Raw genomic sequence first — 25,637 nt, 5'->3', positions numbered from 1 at the left:
GGAGTCTGCTTCTCCCTCTGATCCTCCCCACTCTCATGCTCTCTCTCTCGGTCTCATTCTCTCTCTCAAATAAATAAAATCTTTAGAAAAAAAAAATGAATGAAATAAAAGCAGCTGCCATTTACTGAGCACTTTTTGCAAGCCAGGCACTGTCACTGTTCTAAGTACTCTATGAATTACCTCATTTAGTACCCAAACAGTCCTATAAGGTGGACATTATCATCATCACCATCATCTCTATTTTATACAAGAGGATAACTCAGCAGCAAAAAATTAAGTAATTTGCTTGAAGTTAGGTCTAACTCAAAACCGTATGCAATTCTTCTTCCTAGAATAATTCTAAATTTGAGAACTAAAGGGGTGGTAATATATAACAATGGAATTGCTGCAAAAATAGATGAAGTTCACAAATATCCCAGTAGAAATTTTAAACAAAACGAAGCAAAATGAGGCGATAGTTTCAAAAGGACCAAACCAAGTAAGTTAAATGATTCTTCCCAAACTGCAAGGTGGAAAGCTTTCATACCATTGCACCAGATGCTGGGTGTACAATCCATGCGTATTCTGGACGAATAAGTCGTAAACAGTTAACAGCAGCCAAATAACAGTTGCCTTGCTTCTCAAGTCCCCGCAGAGTTCGAACCTCTCTGCCAAGACGCATTCCGTACTCAAACATCACAGTACCAGCTAGGAGGCAATAATAAATTAAACATCAGAACTTCAGAAATGTGTTTTAGAGGGGTTCCTGGCTGGCTCAGTCAGAACAGCATACGGCTTTTAAGTTTGAGCCCCATGTTGGGTGTAGATATTACTTAACTTAAAACAAAATTGAGTTTAACTTAAAACCACAAAAAATCATGTGTTGGTGAGGATGTGGAAGAACTGGAACCTCTGTACACTCCTGGTGGGAATGTAAATTGGTGTAGCTGCTATGGAAAACAGTATGGCAGTTCCTTAAAAAATTGAAAATGGGGTTACCTTGTGATCCAGCAATTTCACTTCTGGGCATATAGCCTGAAAACTGAAAGCAGGGTTTTGAGGAAATATTTGTGTGCCCTTGTTCACACAGCCATTACTCATGATAGCCAAGAGGAAGGCAATCCAAGTGTCCACTGATGGATGGATGAACAAAATGTGACATATACATATAATAGATGAAGGAAGTTCTGACACATACTATTAACATGGATGAACCTTGAAGATATTAGACTAAATTAAATAAGCCAGTCACAAAAAGACAAATACTTTAGGATTCCAGTAGCCAAATTCATAGAGACAGAAAGTAGAATGATGGTTGCCAGGGGCTGCAGGAGGCGGAAATGGGAAGTTGTTTAATGAGTATAGTGTTTCCATTTTGCAAGATGAAAAGTTCTGGACATTGGTTACACAGTAATGTGAATATACATAACACTACTGAATATTAAAAATTGGTTAAGTTAGTAGAGTTTATGTTATGTCTATTTTACTACAATTAAGAAAAAAAAGAAAAAAATCTGTAAATGTTACTTCTGACATTCATTCATTCATTTTAAAAGTGATCTCTATGCCCAACGTGGGGCGTGAACTCATGATCCTGAGATCAAGAGTCGTAAGCTCTACCAACTGAGCCAGCCAGGTGTCCCTACTTCTAACTTTTAGATACTACATTCCCAGATAGTACACAAGACTAGTTTAGAGTGCTAGTTTCAGCCACATTTTTACCTAATTCCACCCAGCGAGACCAAGAAATACTTGGTTGCTCTGCTCAAGAATGGATTATCTTTATAATACTTTAGTCACACAAGCTGAATGAGATATTGAAAAACACCTTGTTCTGAGGCAGCATGAGACTCCAGAAACCAAAGAGCATTTACCATTTTTTTTTAAGGTTTATTTATTTATTTGTTTGTTTCAGAGAGAGAGAGACAGCGAGAAAGGGAACACAAGCAGAGGGAGTGGGAGAGGGAGAAGCAAGCCTCCTGCTGAGCAGGGAGCCCGATGCGGGGGCTCGATCCCAGGACCCTGGTATCATGACCTGAGCCGAAGGCAGATGCTTAACGATTGAGCCACCCCCAGGCGCCCCGCGTTTAACATTTCTTTTAGTTTTCAAATGAAACTATTTTTCATTCCAACAGTTTTAAAATTCATATAATTTTATTTAAAATGAAACTAACTGACTTTAGCCCGCCAACAAATGTTTCTGAGTGCCTGCCATATTAAGACATTTTTTAGGATAACAAGTCTTGCTCCAGAAAGATCTGAACATGAATTCAGCTAGAGGGGTCTTTTTTTTTTTTTTAAGGTTTTATTTATTTATTTGAGAGAGAGAAAGCGAGAGAACACAAGCAGGGGCAGAGGGAGAGGGAGAGAGGGAGAAGCAGACTCTCCACTGAGCGGGGAGCCCAATGTAGGGCTCGATCCCAGGAGCCAGAGATCGTGACCTGAGCCGTAGGCAGACGCTTTAACCGACTGAGCCACCCAGGGGTCCCCAGCTAAAGTGATCTTAACCAGGTTGATGTAATGGATATTGTTATTGTAAAAGCAAACAGTGAGAGATCTTTAATCATCTACATGTCCCTGTCTGTATGAGTCAAGAATATAAGGAATATGCAAACATGTCTCACCACTAGGAAAATTAAGAGCATGTTTATGAATTACTTCCATCTACTCTTTCCAATGAAAATTAGCAAGAAACCTTATGAAAAGTTCTCTGAGGGGGAAAATGGTAAAAAATATTACCAGTTCTAAAGGAAAACCACAATGGTTATCTTGTAAAATGATCTTAAAACAGACATACAATCCCTTCTTAGCTGTTCTTTTTTTTTCTGTCTCAAAGATTTTGCTTTTTTTTCTTTTAAATCTTTTTGAGTATAGCTGACACACAATGCCACATTAGTTTCAGATGTACAACACAGCGATTCAACTTCTATGTTATGCTATGCTTACCACCATTTTAGCTGTTCTGATAAAGACTTCATTAGTCATCATATAAATCCAAACTAAGATACATTCTACAAAACAATGGGCCTGTACTCTTCAAAATATCAACTACATCAAGGTAAAGTAAAGTAAGGCAAAAGAAGTGCTCCAGATTAAAGGAGACTAAAGAGACACGACAAATAAATGCAATGTGTGATTCTAGATCAGGGGATAAGGACGGTATGGGAGGAATGTGCTATTAAAACCACAACAGCATTATATTTACATTTAATTAATGAAATTAGTTATTATTTCCTTAATCTGATAATTATATTGAGGTTATCTAAGAAAATGTCCTTAGCAGATGCATCTTAAGCATTTATACATTGAAACATGACATCTACAACTTACTCTCAAAAGAATCAGCAAAAATAAGGGTAATAGCAAGCTGGCTCAGTAACTCAAAACCAGCCACAAGAATTCAAGGTGCCTTTAGTAAAAAAGTTAAAGTTTCTTTTAAAATCAGACAGAAGATATAGATAGAATGACATCTCACTGGAAATGCCTCAAGAATGTTCTAGAAACTGCATGTCTTTAAGGCTAACAGGTAATCTTCAAAAGGGTGAAGCTAATCTTGTAATTAAACATAATTTCCCCAAATGCTTATAGAGAACACTCATTCAATGGTGAAAATAAGGTAAAAATTACATAAGTCAAACAGTATTTTTATAAAACATGATTAAACTGCTAAGATTGCCCCTAACAAAGACTGTTGGCTTCAACTGCTCACCCTTTCGGTAATTGTGGCGAAAGACGTGAAAGGCATAGAGGAGCTCATAGTAATTGTGAGTCATAAGGTCCACAGCTCGCGCACGTGATTCAATTATTGCCACAACCTAACGAAGGGGAAGCAATTAGATACCAAAGTTAGTAGCGAGCATGACAACCACCACGGCTGTGTCCAGCTATCAGTGGACAAATAAAATTACCTCGTTATGCAGATTCACATAGGGAAACTCTACAAGATCCTGTAGCTGTGAGCGTTCGCAAAGAACTACCACCAGCTGCCGCAGACAATCTAACTGCCTAGGAGAAAAAAAAAAAGGGACATGAGGGCAAACTGTCTCAGTGGATTAAACAGGGCTGGTAAATTGCCTTCTCTAAAAAAGACTGGGATTGACTACCTGCTGGAATCAGGAATTTGGGTTAAGGCTTCATATGCTTGGCTATTGTGACCCAAATCCAAATGATGTTTGAAAATGCATGTCCTTAAGGTAGCCTAAATGTCAAATACAGGGGGGGAAAAAACAATAGCAATTAAAATCCCACATCCAGGACAAATCTAAAGGGAAATAACTAGATTATAGTTTGTTCTTACCTGACTTTTCCAGTCACCACCTACTTCAGTTAATATTGACGAAGCCAACTGAATAACCAGCTCAGGCAAACCAACAACATCTAGTAGACGCAAAACCTGAGGAGAAACAGAGGGAGTTTCCATTAAAATTAATATGGTAGTACACTTTAAATTGAAATAGGAATTATATCAATCAGAAAGATAACTAGTTAAGATGAAAATTAAATCAAAGATGTTGACTACAAGACAGGATTATTTGGTTAATATTTGACTTTCCTTTAGGGGCGCCTGGCTGGCTCAGTCGGAAGAGCACGCGACTCTTGATCTCGGGGTCGTGAGTTCGAGCCCCACGTTGGGTGTAGAGATTACTTAAAATAAATAAATAAAATAAAATAAAAAAGACTTTCCTTTAGATTCTACTGTCAAATAACAGGCTTACTGTAAAATTTCCTATTGGTTTTTTTGTTCATGGCTCTATGTTCAATGTTTAGTACACAGTGGGCTCTTAGTAAGTATTTGTTAAAGGAACACATGCAATTTCACTGTTGACTTTTCCTAGTAACTGTTTAGGTCATAGATTAATTTAAAGCTCAAAAAATAAATTGCCACCATAGCCTTATAAAACCCTAAAGAGAATAATGTTTGACATAATCCATTTCTAATACAAGACAGAACAGTGCTCTTCAAACTTTTTTGATTGTCCACCCTATTAACGTCTGTGCACACATGTGCACATGTATTTACTTATGTACACACAGCTCTCTAATATATATGTTTAACACACTCAACATATAAATTTATAGAAGATGAAATAAAGATAAAGTTTTGAATTATTTTTGTTTACTAGTACTTATTTATTCTTTTCTTTATTAACAGTATAAAACATCTTTTTGTTTTGGATGCTTAGTTTTTATTTTATACTTTTTCTTGAAATATAACATATATTTAGAAATGTACATAAATCCTAGGTACACAGCTGACTGAATGTTCACCAAGTAAACATATCCATGTAACAAGCACCTACATAAGAATTGTAACATAGCAGCATTCCAAAGCTCCCAGGTGACTCCTTCCAGCCACTTTTGACTTTTACTGGTTGTTTTTAATTTCATGGAAATAGAATCTTATGGTATGTATTTTTCTGTGTGTCTGCCTTTTTGCTTACCGTGTTTATAAGACTGATCTGTTATTATATGCAGCATTTCCTTTCATTGCTATGGTATTCCATCCAAAAATATACCATAATTTATCGATCCATTCTGTCAATGGACACTTGGGTTTCTAGTGTATGAGTTTTATGAATATGTTGCTTGGATCATCATTATACATCTCTTTTGGTAAATATGTATATGTTTATGGATATATTTAGAATTGGAATAACTGGGTCATAGGGTATATCAATGATTGCAGTTAGTAAATACCAATACTCCACTACAGGTGATTAGGATGCTTAATGCCTTGATAATTTTTTTTTTTTTAAGATTTTATTTATTTATTTGAGAGAAAGTAGGAGCAGAGGGGAGGAAGAGCAAAGGGAGAGGGAGCAGATTCCCCGCTGAGCAGGGAGCCCGATGCGGGACTCCATCCCAGAACCCTGGGAATCATGGGATCATGACCTGAGCCAAAGGCAACGCTTAACCGACTGAGCCACCTAGGCGTCCAATAATTTTCATGGTTTCTTATTATCCTGAGTTGACATTTTAATTTAAGATACACTTACTTAGATTTTAAAATAGCATTCCTGAGAAGTTCACCTGTTATCAGCTGATTCTTGTCAGATCTGATTATAGACTGTTTTTTTTTTAAAGATTTTATTTATTTATTTGAGAGAGAGAGAATGAGAGACAGAGAGCACGAGAGGGAAGAGGGCAGAGGGAGAAGCAGACCCCCTGCTGAGCAGGGAGCCTGATGTGGGACTCGATCCCGGGACTCCAGGATCATGATCTGAGCCGAAGGCAGTCGCTTAACCAACTGAGCCACCCAGGCACCCATCTGATTATAGACTGTTACTGTTTTTACCTTGCAATATGGCTGATGAAGAGCCTGTATCAAAGGGAGAAGTATCAGCCCTATTTTGTCCTCATTTGCTTGTACTTTCTTAATCTGGCTTCTTTGCAGGAATTTTTTAAAATTGTGGAGGTGATTTGTATTAAAATGAAGCAATATCATGTATAAATCAATTTAACCAGGCAAACATAATCTACTGAAATCAAATGGAGTAGTGTAGGTGCCCCCCTGAAGCCCCACCCCAGCTATGACACCTTCCCTCTTCCTTCAGATGCCTACCTTGAGACTAAATGACAAGTGACCACCTGGTAGAGGACCACATAAGAGCACCAGGGTTGATCCTTATATTAAACATTAGCACATCTTAATTTATTTCTTCTGTGTGAGTTCTAGTATTTTCTTCAATGGCCCACTGTGGGGTCCATCAGAGCAGTGATTCATCATGCTTTTTGAATCAGTAACTTTCTTCTGATGAAAGCTATGGAGCTTCTCCACAGAAAAAATACAAGCAACATTTTGCACACAATTTCAGGGGATTTACCAATTCCTCAAATCTAGCCAGCCTCAGATTAAAAAATCCTTAGAATTCAGGGTGCCTGGTTGACTCAGGTGGTAGAGTGTGCAACTCTTGATCTTGGGGTTGTAAGTCTGAGCCCCACAATGAGTGTGGAGATTACTTAAAAACAAACAAACAAACAAACAAGCAAAAAACTGGGGCACCTGGGTGGCTCAGTCGGTTAGGTGACCGAGTCTTGATTTCAGTTCAGGTCATGATCTCAGGGTGGTGAGATCGAGACCCTCGGTGAGCTCCATGCTGAGCTTGGAGCCTGCTTAAGATTGTCTCCCTCTCCCTACCCCACTCACGTGCTCTCTCTCTCTCCCTCAAATAAATAAATAATAAAATATATCTTAAAAAAAAAATTCTTAGAATTCAAAATAATTTTCTCATCAGAAGGATGGTGGAGGGTTATTAAGAGCTACAAATCTATTTCAGTAGAAATTCATTTATCTTGGGGTGCCTGGCTGGCTCAGTCAGCAGAGCACGTAGCTCTTGATCGCAGGGTCATGAGCTTAAGCCCACATTGGGCATAGAGCTCACTTAAAAAAAAATCATTTGTCTCTTTTACAAGCAATGAACAAAATGGTTAAGCCTGCCTTTGTCATTTACTTTTTGGTGGGAAATTTAGATAACAACAAATAGTTATCTAAAATCTAAACATCAAGAATCGTTAAATGTTAGGGTGACAGAGGCGCAGAGATTTCAATGAAATGAGGACTTGAGCCTTGACTATCTGGAAAAAGGGAAACAGCAGGTACAAAGGTCTTGAAGGGAACAGAGTGTATGCCTGGCTTGCATGAGATAGTAAGCAGGCCACTCTCTCTAGAACTGAATGATCAGAGAAAAGAGTGACAGGAAAAAAGGTCAGTAGAGATACTGAGGTCCAAATATTAAAAACTAAGGCTAAATACAGCATTCCAAGTTAATTCCTTGAGATTTAGGCAAGACTACTATCAGTAAAATTCTGATGACCAGGCTAACAAACTGGTAGGTATCATAATAGGAATTTCACTTAAGTTAAAAAACATTACCAATTTCGTTTAAAATATACGTTTTCTTTAATTTCTCCAGGGAATTCATTTCTCTCTTCTCTTGGAAGTTCAGGGAACAATTAAATTTTTACATTACTTTTCTCCCCAAATACAAAAGCAATGATTTCAGACACGTTTTTACACAGGGTGGTGTAAGAAGGACCAAACCATACCATAATATACCTTATCATAATACTGCATCTTGGGGGTGGAAACAATCTCCCCATCTTCTGAGCGAATCAAGCGATCCAAGAATTCCTCTTTGCCCACTTCAGATGCTGCATGGCGGAAGCAATCCAGAGCCTGGAGAAATAAAAGAATACAAAATGACTTATAATGGACTGTTCTAATTCTAGGCGCTTAAAAGTCGGGGGAGGGGAGGCAGGTGCTAAAGGAAAGCCAAAAAAGAAAAATTAAGACTGTTGACTACATTTACAATTTCTGCCATTCTAAATTCTGACACATTATTTAATATTTTTATCTCATTTTTAACTTAAATATTTTTAATAAGAAAATTGATGGATAAATATACAATAGCATAGTAACATGTTAACATTTGTAGAATTTGAGTGGTGAGTATATGATTAAGTCTTTAAACTTTCTGCGTATTTGAAAATTCACATAAATAGGATGTCAGGGAACAAGTTAGAAAGATAAACTTCCATAATGGGGTGAGATAGCAGCATAAAATTAAAAAAAATTCATCCCTAAAAACACTTACACAGGGGCAAAAGGGTTTTAACATTTTCTTCTTCATGTTTTAACTAATCTGCAAAGCACATGAAAGTGGAACAATCCCCACATGGCTCCTGCTGGCACTAATCGTCTTTATCCATATCTAGAGGATTCCGTGCCTTCCATCCCCCCAACCTAGTTTAGATGGAGACCAAGTGTCCTCTCTGCACTGAAGTTGGTTCATTCAAATGCAATTTACCTTCTGTCCCTCTCCTGTAACCAGGTAACACCGTCCCAGCATAAATCGACAGGAACCAACATTGACTTGACACCAGGGACGTAGCAGTTGAATATAATCCTTAAAGGCATAAAAATTGCTTTCTGATTAGAAAATAAATATAAGGAGATAACCATTCCCAAGTTTTTCAAAGAGGGAAAGAAGATAGTGGTCAGTCAACATAAAAGGTGGATTTCCTGAAATCATCTGGAAATTAAAATCTAATCCTGTTAATCTATTCTTATATTAGGTTAGACACTTTACAAAAAGCAAACAGGACTCTAATAACACCAACACATGTAAAAACACATACACTTTTCCAACTTAGCAATTTTCAACTTTTGGTATTTATTGGTTTAATGACTAGATTCCTGTAAAGGATTTATATGAAGACAATGGTATGTTTGTTTTAGTATAAGGAGAACCTAACAGGATTAAAAAAGCAAATCAAGACACCCTAGGAAAAAAACATTAGGAATGACATGTCAAGAGAGAAGTAAAGAAAATGTCTCTGGGGTATGTTTTGGTGCAATCAAGTTTAAATTATTATGGTTCTTATTATCAGCCAATTAAAATGCAGGTAACATTTATAAAGGAAAAAATTCCAGAAATCCAAGAATGATTAAACTGTACTCACCTGCAATTGTACATACTGACAATTCCCCATCAAACATTCCAGAAAGAGACATCCGGGATTGCTAGGCCATCTAGTCACTGGATAAGGAGATTTTTCTATTTTTTTGGCAAACTTAAATATATATACATATTGGGCATCAAACTCTATGCAATGATTTAATTTTTAAAAAAGAAGATAAGAGAAAGTGGCAGAGCATGTGTTCTTGTATTAGACAAATACGGTTTAAAGGTTATTATTATTTTTTAAAGATTTTATTTATTTATTTGACAGAGACACAGTGAGAGAGGGAACACAAGCAGAGGGAGCGGGAGAGGGAAAACAGGCCTCCCGCGGAGCAGGGAGCCCGATGTGGGGTTCGATCCCAGGACCCCGGAGATCACGACCTGAGCCGAAGGCAGACGCTTAACGACTGAGCCACCCAAGTGCCCCATGGTTTAAACATTATACATTAGAAGCCTAGTCACCTAGCTCAGAATTCGATCTATGGGCTAAACCATGTATTCATCCCTGGGCGATCACTGCCAGTTCTGGTATATTATACATACCTTTGGTGCCAGTGGACACCCAGCATCTACCATAGTGTCTGACATACAGAGCCATTCAATAAATACTTGATGAACATATAATGTTTTAAGAGATCTAGGTATTAAGTATTTGTGTACCAAGAAAATCTGGCTAAGTCCGGAGGAAAATAAAACAAAATAAAATAAAAATTGGGATATCTGAGAGTAAATATTATCATTTCTTGTTGGGGGAATAAGCACCCAATCTCATTAAGAATCTTCATTATCCAGGGAGAATAAGAGCCTTAGGCTATTTAGACAGAAAACACCTTTTAACTGGCTTTCATTTTTTTAAAAGATTTATTTATTTGAGAGAGTGAGAGAGTGCGTGCGCCATGAGTCGGGGGAGGACCAGAGGGAGAGGGATGAGAGAATCCTCAAGCAGACTCCCTGCTGACTGCAGAGCCCAATGCAAGGCTTGATCCCAGGACCCAGAGATCATGACCTTAGCTGAAGTCAAGAGTTGTCCACTTAGCCAACTGACTGAGCCACCCAGGAGCCCCTAGCTGGCTTTTAAATAAAAGGATACAAAAGCTGCAATAAATAATTGGTAGTTGCAGTAATCATCTCGGGCCAATTCAACCCAGTTTGGCTCAGAGGTGCCTTTGGTTGAGAGAAGAGATGAGATATGATATGTTTTCTTGCAACTTCTTGGAAGAATAATTCCACAATTGTCTGAGGGCTAGATACTTAAAAAGAAAGAGTTATGACAATCATCAACTTGTGATAGTAGTACCAATTTTCAATTAAGATAGTCTACTAATTCACGTTGTGCCTATAATAAAGAACATTTATTATTTCAAATATACATTACCCATGGGTGTAATCATTGGCAATATAAATAAAAGCAGCTTATTATAAAGTGTGAAGTACTATACAAATGCAATAAAAAACCACTTAAATCAACAGTGCACTCATGTCCTTTTCTTTTCACTGATCTCACTACACCTAAGCGTCTTCCTTAGGGAGTGTTTACAGTAAGTATGGTCTCAAGATTCCAAGTTTTATACCAAAATAATACAAAACAAATTCTCCAGAATGGTTCTCAAGTATGAGAGACGATGCCTTTTAAATATGTATTAAGACAAGATTACAAAAGCTACCATGAACTTAAATTTTAAAACTAATTTTGTTGAATTAATCACCAGAGTATCAATATACAATAGAAAAGCAGGAATACACACACACACATATATGTTTACATATGCAACACCCTTAGTCTATGCCTGATTTGGGTTTCCCGGGGTTTCATGGACTCCCTGTCACAGGTCTCAGGCCACAGCTCACTTATGAACCTCCCAAAGTGAAAGCAGAGCCTACCCAATCTTTCCACAGCAGAGGGGGCAAAGGACCACTTTAATGAATATGCAATAAAAGCCAAATTTAAAATCAAATGCATACAGTCTAGTCCTTACCAAACTTATTTGCCATTACAGCACCAGAGTCAGTCAGTTCCAGTACTGACAAGTGTTGTAGATTGGACTCCCTGGGAGAACAGAGAAAAAGACAGCAGTTCTTCTACACAAACATTACTACAAGTTCTTCTCCATACAATACTGTCAATTTAATTAGTAAGTTGCATATAAAAGCTCTATTGAAAGGACATTGCCAAACAGGACAGTTTATCTTATTGAAAATATAATTCTTTTAAGTAATGGTTTCTTTTTCTTTTGGTTATAAAGCAGCTCAGCCTACCTTTTGTAACTAGTATGTTTTTGTGTGTGGTCTAACTTGCCCTGTGACCTCATCTATTTGGCCTTCAACAGGATTTATCTTTACATTAAACACACACACATATGTAATAACGGTACACCTGAAACTCAGGTAACATTGTGTGTCAACTCTATTTCAATTTTAGAAAAAGCATAAAAAACGCGTGATTAGTGAAAAACTACCTCTCTCAACAGTTTCTAAGAAAAGACAAATTTTGGAAATTATATATATTTTCCATTTCCACTCCAGAATAAACATTTTTTCTTTTCAAAAAACCACATATGTAATAATGTATATCTAGTATTTTGATTCTTTTTATAAACTGCCTTCAACCTTTGGAAATTGAAGCAGCTGAATGCTCTCTGAATTTTATAGGCAAATCATGGAACCGCATAACGTTTACAATTTTTTTTAAGACAATGAAAAAAATAATCAAACTCGCAATTTATTTTAAAAATAACCAGAATAGTGAAACTCACAGTGTGTCAACTGGAACATCAGTTGCCAAGCACTGACTTCCCCACTTAATGAGATAATAAGATAAGAGTAGAGGAGTTGTTCGATGTAGTAGGTCTTGCTGGTCTTGAATGAGCTGACCAGCTCCCAAGATCACCTATACATGATGAGGGGGTGGGTGAGACCATACACAGCGATTAGTGATAACTCTTAAGGTTCAGGTGGAGGTAAAATAAATAACAAACACAGTTACAAAGGGCATACAAAAAAAGCGACACATGTACATAAAGGCAACACACCTATTAAATTTTAGGGTAGCAAAAATATCTACCCAAAGATTTAACAGTACAAAAATGCTGATGGTGAAAGAGAAAACAAAAGTGTAATTTTCACTGAATCTGTGGGCTCAGAATTCAAGAACAGGAACAGGGAAATCTAAGCCCTTCCTTATGTTACTAGTCTTGGATAAAAATAGTTATGAACATTAGAGGAAATTTTGGCAATACCACCAAAAGCCTTAAAAATGTGCATAGCCTGTGACCAATCAATTCTGAGTTCTGAGAATTTATCTCAAAGATACAGTAGGGGTGTATGGATATTTATAGGTATGAGGAAAAAACTGGCAACAACCTGGATGGCCACAAATGGGACTGGTTGAATAAAACTGTGCTAGGTTAACTATAAAAATAATTTTGTAGAATACTTAATGACCTGTGAAAATACTGATGAGCTGTGTAAGGTAGAATAAAAACAATCAGATTACAAAAATACCATGTAGCATATCCTAATTCTAGAAATAAAATGTTTGCAGAGAGGGCGCCTGGGTGGCTCAGTTGGTTAAGCGACTGCCTTCGGCTCAGGTCATGATCCTGGAGTCCTGGGATCGAGTCCCGCATCGGGCTCCCTGCTCGGCAGGGAGTCTGCTTCTCCCTCTGACCCTCCTCCCTCTCATGCTCTCTGTCTCTCATTCTCTCTGTCTCAAATAAATAAATAAAATCTTAAAAAAAAAAAAAAAAAAGAGTTTGCAGAGAAAAAAGAGTGTACACCAACATGTTATCCCAGTTGTTACTGGGTCAATTACAGATGAATTTTAATTTTTTTTGTTTACAGACAGAGGCTTACATATAAAGATTCTATGATGAACATCTATTACTTCTGTACTTAGAAAAAAACAATGGTTATAATTAACAAACAAACAAATGCCCCACAAAAACTACTGAAGAAACGGAAGACTGCAGAGATTGAAAAGAACTCAGTAAGGGCTGCCCTGAGTACCAGGCTCTCAGGAAAGGCTCCTGTGTCTCCCGGGTGGTCTTAAACAAATCATCTTCCTAAATGTCCTCCTTATTTTTACCTGAAATTCTACCATTATCAATGTATTTGAGTTAATAAATTCTGATTTAAAATATATGAATAGCTTTGGGAGTCGCAAAGGCCTTGCAGTTCTTTATACATTAACATGAGTTAGTGAACCAGACTGCTCCCTTGTCAGGCTAGGATGAGATGACCAACTGACAGACAAGTGGGGCTTCTGCCTGAGGGCAGAAAGGCAATCTCCAAACATGGAACATTTAGTAGCATGGGAGACAAGGACTACGAGACTACGAGACAACAAGACAAGAGTCTGGTGGCCTAAGAAGACTAGGATGGAAAAGGAAGCACAGAATGGAGCTGGGAGGACCCCAGGTGGTGCAGTTGGTTGAGCGTCTGACTCTTGGGTTTCGGCTCAGGTCATTATCCCAGGGTCATGAGATGGAGCCCCGAGTTGGGCTCCACACTGGGCATGGAGCCTGCTTGAGATTCTCTCTCTCCCTCCTGGCCCCCCACAGTGCACATGCTATCTCTCTCAAATAAACATACACATCTTAAAAAAAAAAAAAAAGTGCCTAGGCTAAATTTTGTACTGCAAAAATTTCCTTTCTCTTCCACACTAAATGGTATCTTGTTATCACATGCAAAGTAGTTACTAACAATACTAAATTTTGGGAGAGCCACCCTGGGAAATTTCCCCATCACTATACATACAAAGATTGATTGTAAAATAATCTGCTTCATGGATTTTTTTTTTTAAGCTTATTTATTTACTTATTTTTAAAAAAGATTTTATGTATTTATTTGACAGAGAGAGACACAGCGAGAGAGGGAACACAAACAGGAGGAGTAGGAGAGGGAGAAGCAGCCTTCCCGCTGAGCAGGGAGCCCGATGCAGGGATCGATCCCAGAACCCTGGGATCATAACCTGAGCTGAAGGCAGACGCTTAACGACTGAGTCACCCAGGCGCCCTAAGTATATTTATTTTTTAAAAAGTAGGCTCCTCACCCAGCATGGACCCCAACACAGACCTTGAACTCACAACCCTGAGATCAAGACTGAGCTGAGATCAAGAGTCTGACACTTAACCAACTGAGCCACCCAGGTGCCCTTATTTATTTTTAAGTAATCTCTACACCCAACATGGGACTCAAACTCAAGAGTTGCATGCTCTTCTGACTGAGCCAGCAGGTGCCCCTTGTCATGTATGGTTTTTTTTTTTAAGATTTTAATTAATTAATTAAAAAGATTTTATTTATTTGACAGAGAATGCCCACACAAGCAGGGGGAGAGGCAGGCAGAGGGAGAGGGAAAAACAGGCTCCCTGCCAAGTAGAGAGCCCGACATGAGGCTAGCTCACAGGACCTTGGCATCATGACCTGAGCCAAAGGCAGATGCTTAACCAACTGAGCCACCCAGGCGTCCCCATCATGTACGTTCTTAATCTGCAATTTTAGACACTCACTACAGGTCAAACGTAGGTGATAGAGCAGTGAACAAAGACAAAAGTCTGCACCCATAGAGCCGACATTCTGCTCTGTGAGTAGATTTTACAGGTTTCCCCCAAGCAGTACTTACGGCATCTCCCAGCCTCATTAGCAGATGCTGCAATATCACAAGGTCTCGGCAGATGAGGAAGCGAGTGCTGGCAATTTTACACACACCTCTGCACACAATGCATGCTGCTGTGTTGCCACCATACAGCTGGGAAAGATTCATTCGAATATTCACAGGCTGAGCTATAATTAAGAGAAAAAAAAAAGGAAAAGAAGTTAAAAGGAGTTAAACTGTTTTCTCTAAATCAAAGAGACACGTTTGTTGTCATTCACCTGGATTGAACCCCTTTTCCATTTCCACTTCTGTCTCATAATCCATTTCCCGCACAAGTAGCCCGATGGCCTGGATTGGGTTCTTGATCTCTTGCAGCTTACTGCAAATATCCTCCATCACATTTTCTCTAGAAGGACAATCAGGAAACTATTACTACTGAGAATACGTAACACAGAAGACTCTATAAGTGCTATAAGCTAAATGCTCTATGAGACAGGAAGACTAGCTACAGAATAAAGGAGTGGAGATAATCACTCTGGCATACGAGATACTTTTACTTCATATAGCAAATTTTCCCTCATTCTTTCAGAAATGACAGACAAAATGCATGTGAGAAAATACTTTTATGTTTTAGAATTTATAGCTCAGTTAGTAGTTAATAGAGCATAATTTATGAGTCTGCTTCCAGATCTGAATTCATGTGTTAGATTTTGTTTAAAAGCAGAGACACCTATTGAGAATTATAGCAACTCATTTTAACTTCAAACCACTATTTTGCATGGACTTGAATGTACATTAAAAACTTGATGCTGGCACTAAAATTTGCTAAATTTCTATTAGGAAATGCACTTTACCCTAAATTCTCCTTACACATCAATAGTGATCAAATCTTCCAGAATCTGTTCTGCAGCCTTTTCTGGAGACTGTAGGTTGTAACAGCTCATTTCCATCACTGCTGACATATCCATAGTTACTGACTCCCCAATCAGGCGAAGACATTTTATAAGACACATGACATCCCGAGCAACATCCACATCTGTGAGTAAGAGAAAGTTAACATTCATGACTCAAGCCAATGAAGAGCCACTGATTAATATTATACTAAAATAAAATATTAATAATTAAATGCCAAGGATCTATCTGAGGTCTTGGAGATGCTTAGGCCTCTTCAGTTTTCCTTACAATATCTATATTGTGGTAAACTGACCAGGAAAGGTCATAGTGGCAATCAAAGTTTTTTTGCATCCACTTGAAACAAAGCATAGAGTTCATGTAGGAAGGGGCTTAAACATGGACACAGTAATTATTATTACCATCAGATATAGCTGCCTCATCCTCTGCCAAAAGGTTCTCATCAGGCAGGAGATACAAATGATCCACTAAGGAGGAAGGCACAAGGAAAGACAGGTATCCCTGGAAATACAAATCTTCCAATTACACTTTTTGCAATGAATGTTTACAGGTATAAAAAAATTGAGACCTGAATCTTATCATGAGGAAACACCAGACATATCCAAGCCGAGAGACACTCTATAAAACAACAGGTATAGTTTTCAAAAAATGTCAATGTCATGGAAGACAAAGAAAGGCTGACAAAAGCTCAAGATTAAGCTAAATAAACATGACAACCAAATATATCCAAGATCTTAGATTGGATCCTATATCAGAGGAAAAATTATGGGCCCAACTGGTAAAATCAGAATGTAACAGTACAATATCATATCAATAACAAATTACCTGATCTTTAAATTGTGCTGTGGTTATGTAAGAATACACTGCTCTTTTTTTTTTTTTTTAAGAATACACTGTTCTTAAGATACATAGTAAAATATTTAAGAATACAGGGGCATAATGTCTATGACTAACAGTCAAGTGGCTTAAGAAGAAAAATATTTATGTATAAAAGGAGGGAAAGCAAATGGAAGCTAACAAACAATGAATCTGGGTAAAGGGTATACAAAAGTTCTTTGTGCTACTCTTATAACTCTTTAAAGTTTGAAATTACTTCAAGACATAAGGTAAATAACGTAAAATGCAAGAAAATTATAAATAATGCAGAAGACTATCTAAATACAAATGAACTATAATTCTAAAAGAAAAAAAAGTACTAAAAGCTAACTATAACATTTGACTTGACTGATAGTCTGAAAGATCCGCAGACCCATCTAAAGGAGTTCTATATGCTTTAGCTCCCTTACTTTTTTCAGTAGGCACACCATGTTTGTGTGTGGATTCAAATGAAGGGCAAGAGGGTGAGAGAGGGCTTCTTGGTACTGAAGACAACAGGCATAGAACTTGCACCAGAATTCCTGTTGTAAATTTCGAAACTCCTCCTGGGAAAATTCATATTCTGTTACACTTCCTTGGAGCTAGCAAAGAAGAAAGGGGGGGGGGGAGAAAAACTCTTAATACCATTTGGGATCTTTCTTCCCCAAAACATAACTGTCTAATATCATTTTACTAAGTTATAGCCAAATGAATATCCCATATTATGCATTACATGCCATAGACTATATATATCTAATTTTCAAATTAAAAGGTTAACATTTATACTTCCTACTAACAAGGTCCAGTGAACAACTTGAACAATTCCTCAGTAGCAATCTACCCTGTACCAAGAAATTATTCTTTCTCTACCCAAACCTCACCTCACTTTCAACAGCTAAAGTGACTTCTTTCTTCAGTTCACTCCATGAAAGATCTAAATTCCTCTCAGTTCCTCGACAGAAAATCTAAAATTAAAGGAGACATTTTAGAGTATTATACACTACCCAAAACTGAATGAGAAAGACTTCAATTTAGAAGGCAATGAGCCAATACACAGCTATACAATAGAAACTGAACACGCCTGAACAACCCGTCTATGTCTAACTCTGCGAATAATTCCTGTATGTAAAATCATAGCCAGTTTGAAATCATTGTTTTTTTTTTTTTTAATCATTTATATAGACCAGAAAAAACTACAGAAATCCATGAATCTGACAGCATTAGAACAGGGTAGGAAGGGGCTTAAACTGGATTACAAAAAGCAAAAAAACCCCTGAAAGGCTATTGCTCAGCCAGAAGGAAGATATAAAATGATGCTAAATACACACACCCAAGACTGGCACAAAAGCAAGCTAGAGTAGTCTTGTGGCTGGTCACTCTACTAGGAATGACTCTCCTAAAGGAGAGCATTTATTTTATTTATTTATTTTTTAAACATTTTATTTATTTTTTGACAGAGTGAGAGAGCACAAGCAGAGGGAATGACAGAGGGAGGAGAAGCAGGCTCCCCGCCGAGCAAGGAGCCCCACATGGGGCTCAATCCCAACACCCTGGGATCATGATGTGAGCCGAAGGCAGACGCTCTACCAATTGAGCCATCCAGGCGTCCCTAAGGAGAACATTTATGCCTTAGTGATTATTTAATATTTCAGTGTACAAGAGATATCATAAGACAAATACATTTAATTGTTAACAAGGAAGAAGGCTGATGGGATGAAAAGAAAAAACACCTTAGAAGGGAGTGACCGTGTCACCCACAAGTTTTAGCAGAGAGAAAACAGAAAACATGCAACAGCCAAATATTTAAGAATGTATGTAAAAGAAAAGGGTCTAGAAATGGTATCATCTGAGAGAAAGTTAAGGAACTGGGTGTATTTAATCTGGAGGAAGATTCCTAAAATATTTGACTAGTTGCTTTGCAGAAGACAGGCATGTTCCATGAAGTCCCAAAAGAGAGAACCCACCAAAAGGATCGGGGCTAAATGTGATCTAATATTGGGAAGAGCTTTTAAATAACAGCTTGGGAACAATAACTCACACAAGAGCCAGTGGGAAACTGATCACTGAAGGCAGAGACAACCAGGAGCTGAATGGTGGTTGGAAAAGCCTCAGAAGGTGTTTCTTTGTGTGGAAGGTCAGGTGAGGAGATTCTGAGGGACCTTTCAATTCTATGAGTGATTATTGTTTTTTTTTTTTTTAAGATTTTATTTATTTGACAGAGAGAGACAGACAGCGAGAGAGGGAACACAAGCAGGGGAGTGGGAGAGGGAGAAGCGGGCTTCCTGCTGAGCAGGGAGCCTGATGCGGGGCTTGATCCCAGGACCCTGGGATCATGACCCAAGCTGAAGGCAGATGCTTAACAATGGGGCCACCCAGGCACCCCTGATTATTCTATTTTTAATTCACGAAGTTAATGGCAATTTAAGGAAGCCCAAGTGACTTTAAAGTAAAGAATCCTTTTGTAAAGCATTAAGTATCTCTTAAGCCATGTGACTTTGAAGATTAGATTTTCAGAGGTTTTTTTTGAATCTGAACTAAGTCAGACCTTCGTTGTATTAACAAAAGGGTAAAAGAGAGTACCATCAAAACTAACCAAGAGGGGCGCCTGGGTGGCTCAGTCGTTAAGCGTCTGCCTTCGGCTCAGGTCATGATCCCAGGGTCCTGGGATCGAGCCCCGCATTGGGCTCCCTGCTCCGCGGGAGGCCTGCTTCTCCCTCTCCCACTCCCCCTGCTTGTGTTCCCTCTCTCGCTGTGTCTCTCTCTGTCAAATAAATAAATAAAAATCTTTAAAAAAAAAAAAAAAAAAAAAAAAACCTAACCAAGAAAACATTTTAAATTTCTTTCAAGTACTGAGATTACATGCAGAATAGTATGGTATCTTTTTACAATAGTGAAGGCACAAATTTCTCTTTTTACTACTGGCACACTTCAGTAGTCATTGGGAAAGTACCCACAGCTCTACCTCCCTGTTGGGAGTCTTACTTAATGGAAAAAACATTTAAAAAATTACACATGTAATTGCACATGTATCTACAACTGCAAAAATGTTTGGTGTTTAGTGTATATAAAACAACAAAAATTAATAGTAATTATTAATTATACAATGATAGTGACAAAGTAAGAGTCTAAATATTAAATCTTTTCTTGCTGACCTGTAAAGCTTTACATAAAGCTGCATTTATGAATCGTCCTGGTGTAAATAGATTCTGCAAATACATCTCCTGTTAGAACAGTAAAACAAAAATTAGTGTCATTCTAAATAGATAAAATCTGGAAAAATTTGAAGGAAGAATTCATCACATTAGCACCAACGTTTGAGTTTCCATTATATAAATATAGCCTTTCTATATTTGAGCAATACCAAATACTAGAGCAGTTCTCTTTTCACATTGAGAAGACTGCAATGTCTCTGAGTCAACTAGGTGTACTATAATGAAATCAGTGTGTTCCTCATGGAGTACTTCATAGCATTCCACTGGAAAACAGAGCTTGTCAAATGCCAACCTTAAATGGAAAAGGCGAACCTCAGTTTATTGGTGATACACACTGGGAAGAGAACAATTAAACTAAACTGGTTTCTACACAATCCACAAAGTGGCTCACATATAAAAGAAAAGGAACCAAGAATAGGCATTACATGTAAAAAACAAATAAAAACCTGCAATAAGCTGTCACTAGCAGGGAAATGAAGTAGAGAGAAAAAAATGGGAAGTCCTATGTTGCCTAATTATTCTGCCCAAATTTTTAAATCAGATTTGCAGGAAGTAGCAAACCTGACTGACCTTCATTCAAATTTCCTTCCTCCTACTAAGGTTCTAGGGAATGACCTCGGGCCCATAATCTTCAACTTCATTTTAACATGAAGGCATCATCTGAAAGCTTTTGCTTCTACTTATCCTGAGGGTATCTCTGAAAAACAGGGAGACTGGCCTGTTTTGCTCGCTATTGTATTACCTTTTAAAGTTATTTTCTTCATAGTATATACGCTACCAGAATTTATCTGACTTCTAGTTTATACATGCATGTACCAACACGGTTGGTATAGTGGACACATAGTGTTTATGCCTGCCCAGGATCCATTTCCCTTCTTTTACTAACAAGTCCCTATCTTTCTCTGGGGAACCATTCCTCCTCTACCCATATTCCCCATACTCAACTGACCTCACCATCTCCACAAGAGCAAGGTGCAGGTTGGACAGGTTTCTCATGCCAAGCCAGATTACCTATTCCTTCTGCTCAGTGACTACATCAGAAATCAGCACATGGTTCAAGCCAGGTAAATGAGAGTCTATTTCAGGACCAGGGACAGAGGTTCTTTCTTTCCTCTGGGGTTCCTAAGTTCATAGAATGCACAGGTTCAAGGAGCCTGCCTGAGAATAAACCCAACAAGGAGGAAAGCAGAATAGAGAAAAAGGAGAGATCAAGCCCTGAAAGCACTGTTCCAGCCATGGCTGAAGCCAGGTAACTCTCAGCTTCTCAGCTGCACAAATCAATACATTTTCCTTTTAAACTTAAGTCAGTTTGAGGTGGGTTTCTTTCACCTGCAGCTGAAAGAATTCAGACTAATACAACTGATTCTTCTCAAACTAATGATCAGAGTAAATCATCCCCTTACATAAGACTTTAATGTTGCTTACTCTGGGGTCTTGATCATCTCTGAGAATGATCTCTTCCTCTGGCAGAGAGTGCATAAAAACCGAATTCCATTGACCTGCAGCATTACTACAGGGAAACAAAAAAGACCATCAACCTACATAAAAATGATAACTAAAGCTTAGCTGTTGATCTAGTAAAAGTTTAAAAATAAATAAATAAAACTTATTTTCAGCAGTCTGGCTTTACAGAAGTGCTCTTAACAGTTTAATAGGCATCTTCCTGAAATTAAAACTCTAGCCACAAATATATAAATAATAGCTATTAATGTGCATTTACTATATGTTAGACACTATGCTAAGTGCAGTTAAGGGTATTACTCATGTAAGCCTTATGGTAACTCTAAAGGATGTACTACCCCCATTTTGCAGATAGGGAAAGTGAGGCTTAGGGCATCTCACAGCTACTCAGCTTCACAACTGGATTCAAACTCTCATCTGATACCAGAGTTCTGCTTTTTACTATTTTGCTGGAATGCTATCTATAAGGGGTATTTTCATATTTTGTGAGGTGTGGCACAACCATCTGGGGCAACTATTCCTTTTATTCTGCTTTAGAATACAGGGTTATGAGGGATCCCTAAGGTTCAATTAGTTTAGTTCCAAGGACATTAAACTGTATGCCAGGGAATCCTACCCAGGTCATTTCAGGGGTTACACAGTGTTTGATTCAAAATTATTTTTTTAATGTATTTTGTAACTACTAAAAAACATCTTATACTATTATCATGTACATTAATAGTATTAGAGACCAAATATACCTAATATTAGAGATTATCAACACATTAAATTGTGTTACGATTTTATACTCATAAAATACTAGTTTTATATACTGGAGTTCATTATCTTTCAGAAAAAGGGGTTTCCTGTTTTAAAAAAGTTTGAAAAGCACTATACTTGTGCAATCAATGTCTCTTCTTATGATGAGGAAATTGAGTACCCAAAGGGGCTGTAGTATCTTTTGGAAGTTGTGGCTGTCAGAAATAGTCTGCTCAGAAGCAAAGAAAACTCCCAAATTAGAATTATTTTGGGTATGTGCCATTTCTCCCAAGAAATATGGTATTTTCTTTATCTCATTCCTAGGTAATTCTTCATTTTGTTCTAAAACCAAAAGGTAAGAAATAACACAAAATGCAAAAGGAGGAATTTTGGAAAATAGTTAACAGGCAAGCCCAGGGATGAATCCTTTCAATGCGAACACCTGACTTTGGTTCTACATAAAAAGCTCTGTTTTCTAAATATGAAACTCCTTGGGGTGAGGCAGAATGACAGAGGTAAGTGATCCATACTGTTCATAGTTGATGTATTTCACAACAGTTTGGTTTTCAGCATCATGCCACATGGCCCAGATATCTGTAGAGGTTATGGCAAAGTCAATCAGTGTTTCCTAGGGAGAAATATGAGGGAAAAAGAGGTTAAAATAAGAAAGGGTAATAGCTTATAGTGACTTAAATTTGTATCAATAGGAGGTAAAAGCATAAAAACAAAAGATGGTACCACAAGAACTTGGTAAAACCCAAATGAAATTTTGTTTGCAAGTATCATTAAATATTCCATTTTAAGATTTCCATCCCTTTACAACATAGTTGAGTCAGTCAATACTTTTTTCCTGTACTTGTGTGATATGCAAAGGATGATCCAACCTACCTGAGAAGTGAATAGGGAAGAAATGTGATCTAGACTATAGCGGTTATTCTCAGTGCTCACCAGCTGGAAAATGCAGAACTGTTGAAACATAAGTTGATAATTTATTACTTGAAATAATCAACATGCTATTTTCTAAGAGTTATGAGCATCCAGAAACCAATTTTTTAAAAAATGTGGTAAAATACACATAACATTTATCATCTTAACCATTTTTAAGATACAGTCAAGTAGTGTTAAATACATTCACATTATCATGCAACCTATTTCCAGATATTTTCTCATCTTGTAAAACTGAAACTATACTCATTAAACAACTCCACACTCCCCTCTCCCTCCAGTCCCTGGCACCCACCATTCTACTTTCGGTCTCTATGAACTTGACTACTCTAGGCACTTTTTATATAAGTGGAATCTTCTTTTTTAATATAATTGGATTTTTTTTTTTTAAAGATTTTATTTATTTATTTGACAGAGAGACAGCGAGAGCAGGAACACAAGCAGGGGGAGCAGGAGAGGGAGAAGCAGGCTTCCTGCCGAGCAGGGAGCCCGATGTGGGACTCGATCCCAGGACCCTGGGATCATGACCTGAGCTGAAGGCAGACGCTTAACGACTGAGCCACCCAGGCACCCCATATAATTGGAATCTTAACAGTATTTTCTTTTTTTGTAACTGGATTACTTCACTTAGCTTAACATCCTCAAGGTCTATCCATGATGTAGCATGCGTCAGAATTTCCTTCCTTTTTAAAAAGGTTGACTACTACTCCATTTTATGTATATACCATTTTTATTTATTCATTCATCTGTCAAGGAACACTTTGGCTGTTTCTAACTTTTGGCTATTGTAAATAATGCTATGAATATGGGTGTATAAATGTCTTTTTTTTTTTTTTTTTTAAGATTTTATTTATTTGACAGAGAGAGACACACAGAGAGAGGGAATACAAAGCAGGGGGAATGGGAGAGGGAGAAGCAGGGGGAGTGGGAGAGGGAAAAGAAGGCTTCCCACTGAGCAGGGAGCCCAATGCGGGGCTAGATACCAGAACCCTGAGATCATGACCTGAGCCGAAGGCAGACGCTTAACAACTGAGCCACCCAGGCGCCCTATAAATATGTCTTTGAGACCTTGCTTTGAATTCTTTGGGGGTATATACCCAGTAGTGGAAATTTGCTGAATCACATGGTAATGCTATGATCAATTTTGTTTTGAGGAACTGCCACATTGTTTTCTACAGTGGCTGCGACATTTTACATTCCCACCAGCAACGCACAAGGGTTTCAATTTCTCCATATCCTTGTCAACCCTGCTATTTTCTGGGTTTTTTTTGGATAGTAGCCATCCCATGGGTGTGAGGTAGTATCTCATTATGGTCAGAAGCCTGTTTTTAAGTTTATATTTTTACTAAAGTACCAGAGATAATTAATTTGAGAGAGAGCATGAGAGTAAGCACGCGCTCCAGAGTGTAGGGGAGGGGCCCAGGGAGAGAACCTTCAAGCAGACTTCCCACTGAGTATGGAGCCTGATGCGGGGCTTGATCTCATGATCCATGAGATCATGACCTGAGCTGAAACTAAGAGTCGGCTGCTCAACCGGCTGAGCCACCCAGGAGCCCTGTACCAGAGATAATTTAAAACATATGTGCAATACATATCAACACTAGTTAACTTTACTAAAAACTAAACTCTGTAATTCAAGTGTAGTATTTAACTCTACTACCAAAACAAATATTTTCAAACTCAAAAAATGATATTTAATGGATATTTTATTATTTATTTTTTAGATTTTATTTATTTATTTAAAAAAGAGAGACAAAGCGAGAGAACACAAGCAGGGGGAGTGGAAGAGGGAGAAGGAGGCTTCCTGCGGAGCAGGGAGCCCGACGAAGGGCTCGACCCCAGGACCCTGGGATCATGACCTGAGCCGAAGGCAGGCGCCCCTAATGGATATTTTTAAGTAATTTTTTGGATAAAGAAAATTCACTATAAATTGATGAGTGACAATGATTCTGTCTTTATAACACAAGCAACTGTCCACAAGGAAGTACTAAAAGAAAAATATACAGTGAGAGTTCCTCTTGGGAAAAAATAGCAGTGTATGAAATATGGAAAATATATATAGTATTCATATTCATCTTAGCCTAGAGCTATATTTTACAAGTTGCAGATCTCAACCCCTTAGTGGGATATAAATCAATTTAGTAGGTCTCAACCATGTTAAAAAAAACAACAACAACGTATCAGAGTTCATCAGTTCATCACTCCTAGTACAGGTAAGCATGTTTCATGAAAATTTTTCTGTTACATGTCCATCATCACATATGTGTATAGTAAGTAGTAAAATAAGGTATTTCTTATTATAGATTCTAGCCAAAAAACAAGTTGGAAAAATGCTGAGCTAGTGTAGTGCTTCTCAAACTACTTACCTGTAGTAAAGGACCAGCTTTTTTTTTTTTTTTAATTTCTAACCTGTTGCAGATTGATACTTTTACAAAATACAGAAACCTTGAATGTGAATGTCTGTAGCAATGTCAAACC

General features: G+C 37.8%; 1 protein-coding gene across 2 annotated transcripts in view; it reads right to left on the bottom strand.

The window, feature by feature from the left end:
• The window catches only part of NUP160 (nucleoporin 160), a 48,434-nt gene that overhangs the window by 8,525 nt on the left and 14,272 nt on the right, over positions 1-25,637 (bottom strand). For both annotated transcript variants that reach the window (XM_045893662.3, XM_054511914.2), the window contains exons 8-28: positions 23,103-23,180; positions 22,745-22,842; positions 21,441-21,525; positions 19,956-20,024; positions 17,685-17,768; positions 17,235-17,405; positions 16,350-16,449; positions 15,907-16,072; positions 15,315-15,442; positions 15,064-15,224; positions 12,197-12,330; positions 11,420-11,490; positions 10,534-10,693; positions 9,442-9,511; positions 8,787-8,885; positions 8,036-8,155; positions 4,277-4,372; positions 4,083-4,177; positions 3,888-3,984; positions 3,689-3,794; positions 527-687 (exon numbers count right to left, since the gene is read on the bottom strand). In XM_045893662.3, the coding sequence (XP_045749618.2) occupies positions 527-687; positions 3,689-3,794; positions 3,888-3,984; positions 4,083-4,177; positions 4,277-4,372; positions 8,036-8,155; positions 8,787-8,885; positions 9,442-9,511; positions 10,534-10,693; positions 11,420-11,490; positions 12,197-12,330; positions 15,064-15,224; positions 15,315-15,442; positions 15,907-16,072; positions 16,350-16,449; positions 17,235-17,405; positions 17,685-17,768; positions 19,956-20,024; positions 21,441-21,525; positions 22,745-22,842; positions 23,103-23,180 (2,349 nt within the window). The remainder of the gene's footprint in view (positions 1-526; positions 688-3,688; positions 3,795-3,887; positions 3,985-4,082; positions 4,178-4,276; positions 4,373-8,035; positions 8,156-8,786; positions 8,886-9,441; positions 9,512-10,533; positions 10,694-11,419; positions 11,491-12,196; positions 12,331-15,063; positions 15,225-15,314; positions 15,443-15,906; positions 16,073-16,349; positions 16,450-17,234; positions 17,406-17,684; positions 17,769-19,955; positions 20,025-21,440; positions 21,526-22,744; positions 22,843-23,102; positions 23,181-25,637) is intronic.

The sequence above is a fragment of the Mirounga angustirostris genome, unplaced genomic scaffold (genome assembly GCF_029215605.1).
Source record: "Mirounga angustirostris isolate CCGP_5_RB_7025 unplaced genomic scaffold, mMirAng1.0.hap1 SCAF_13, whole genome shotgun sequence".
NCBI lineage: Eukaryota > Metazoa > Chordata > Mammalia > Carnivora > Phocidae > Mirounga > Mirounga angustirostris.
Note: the sequence above shows the minus strand (reverse complement) of the source record. Positions and strands in the feature narration are given on the sequence as shown.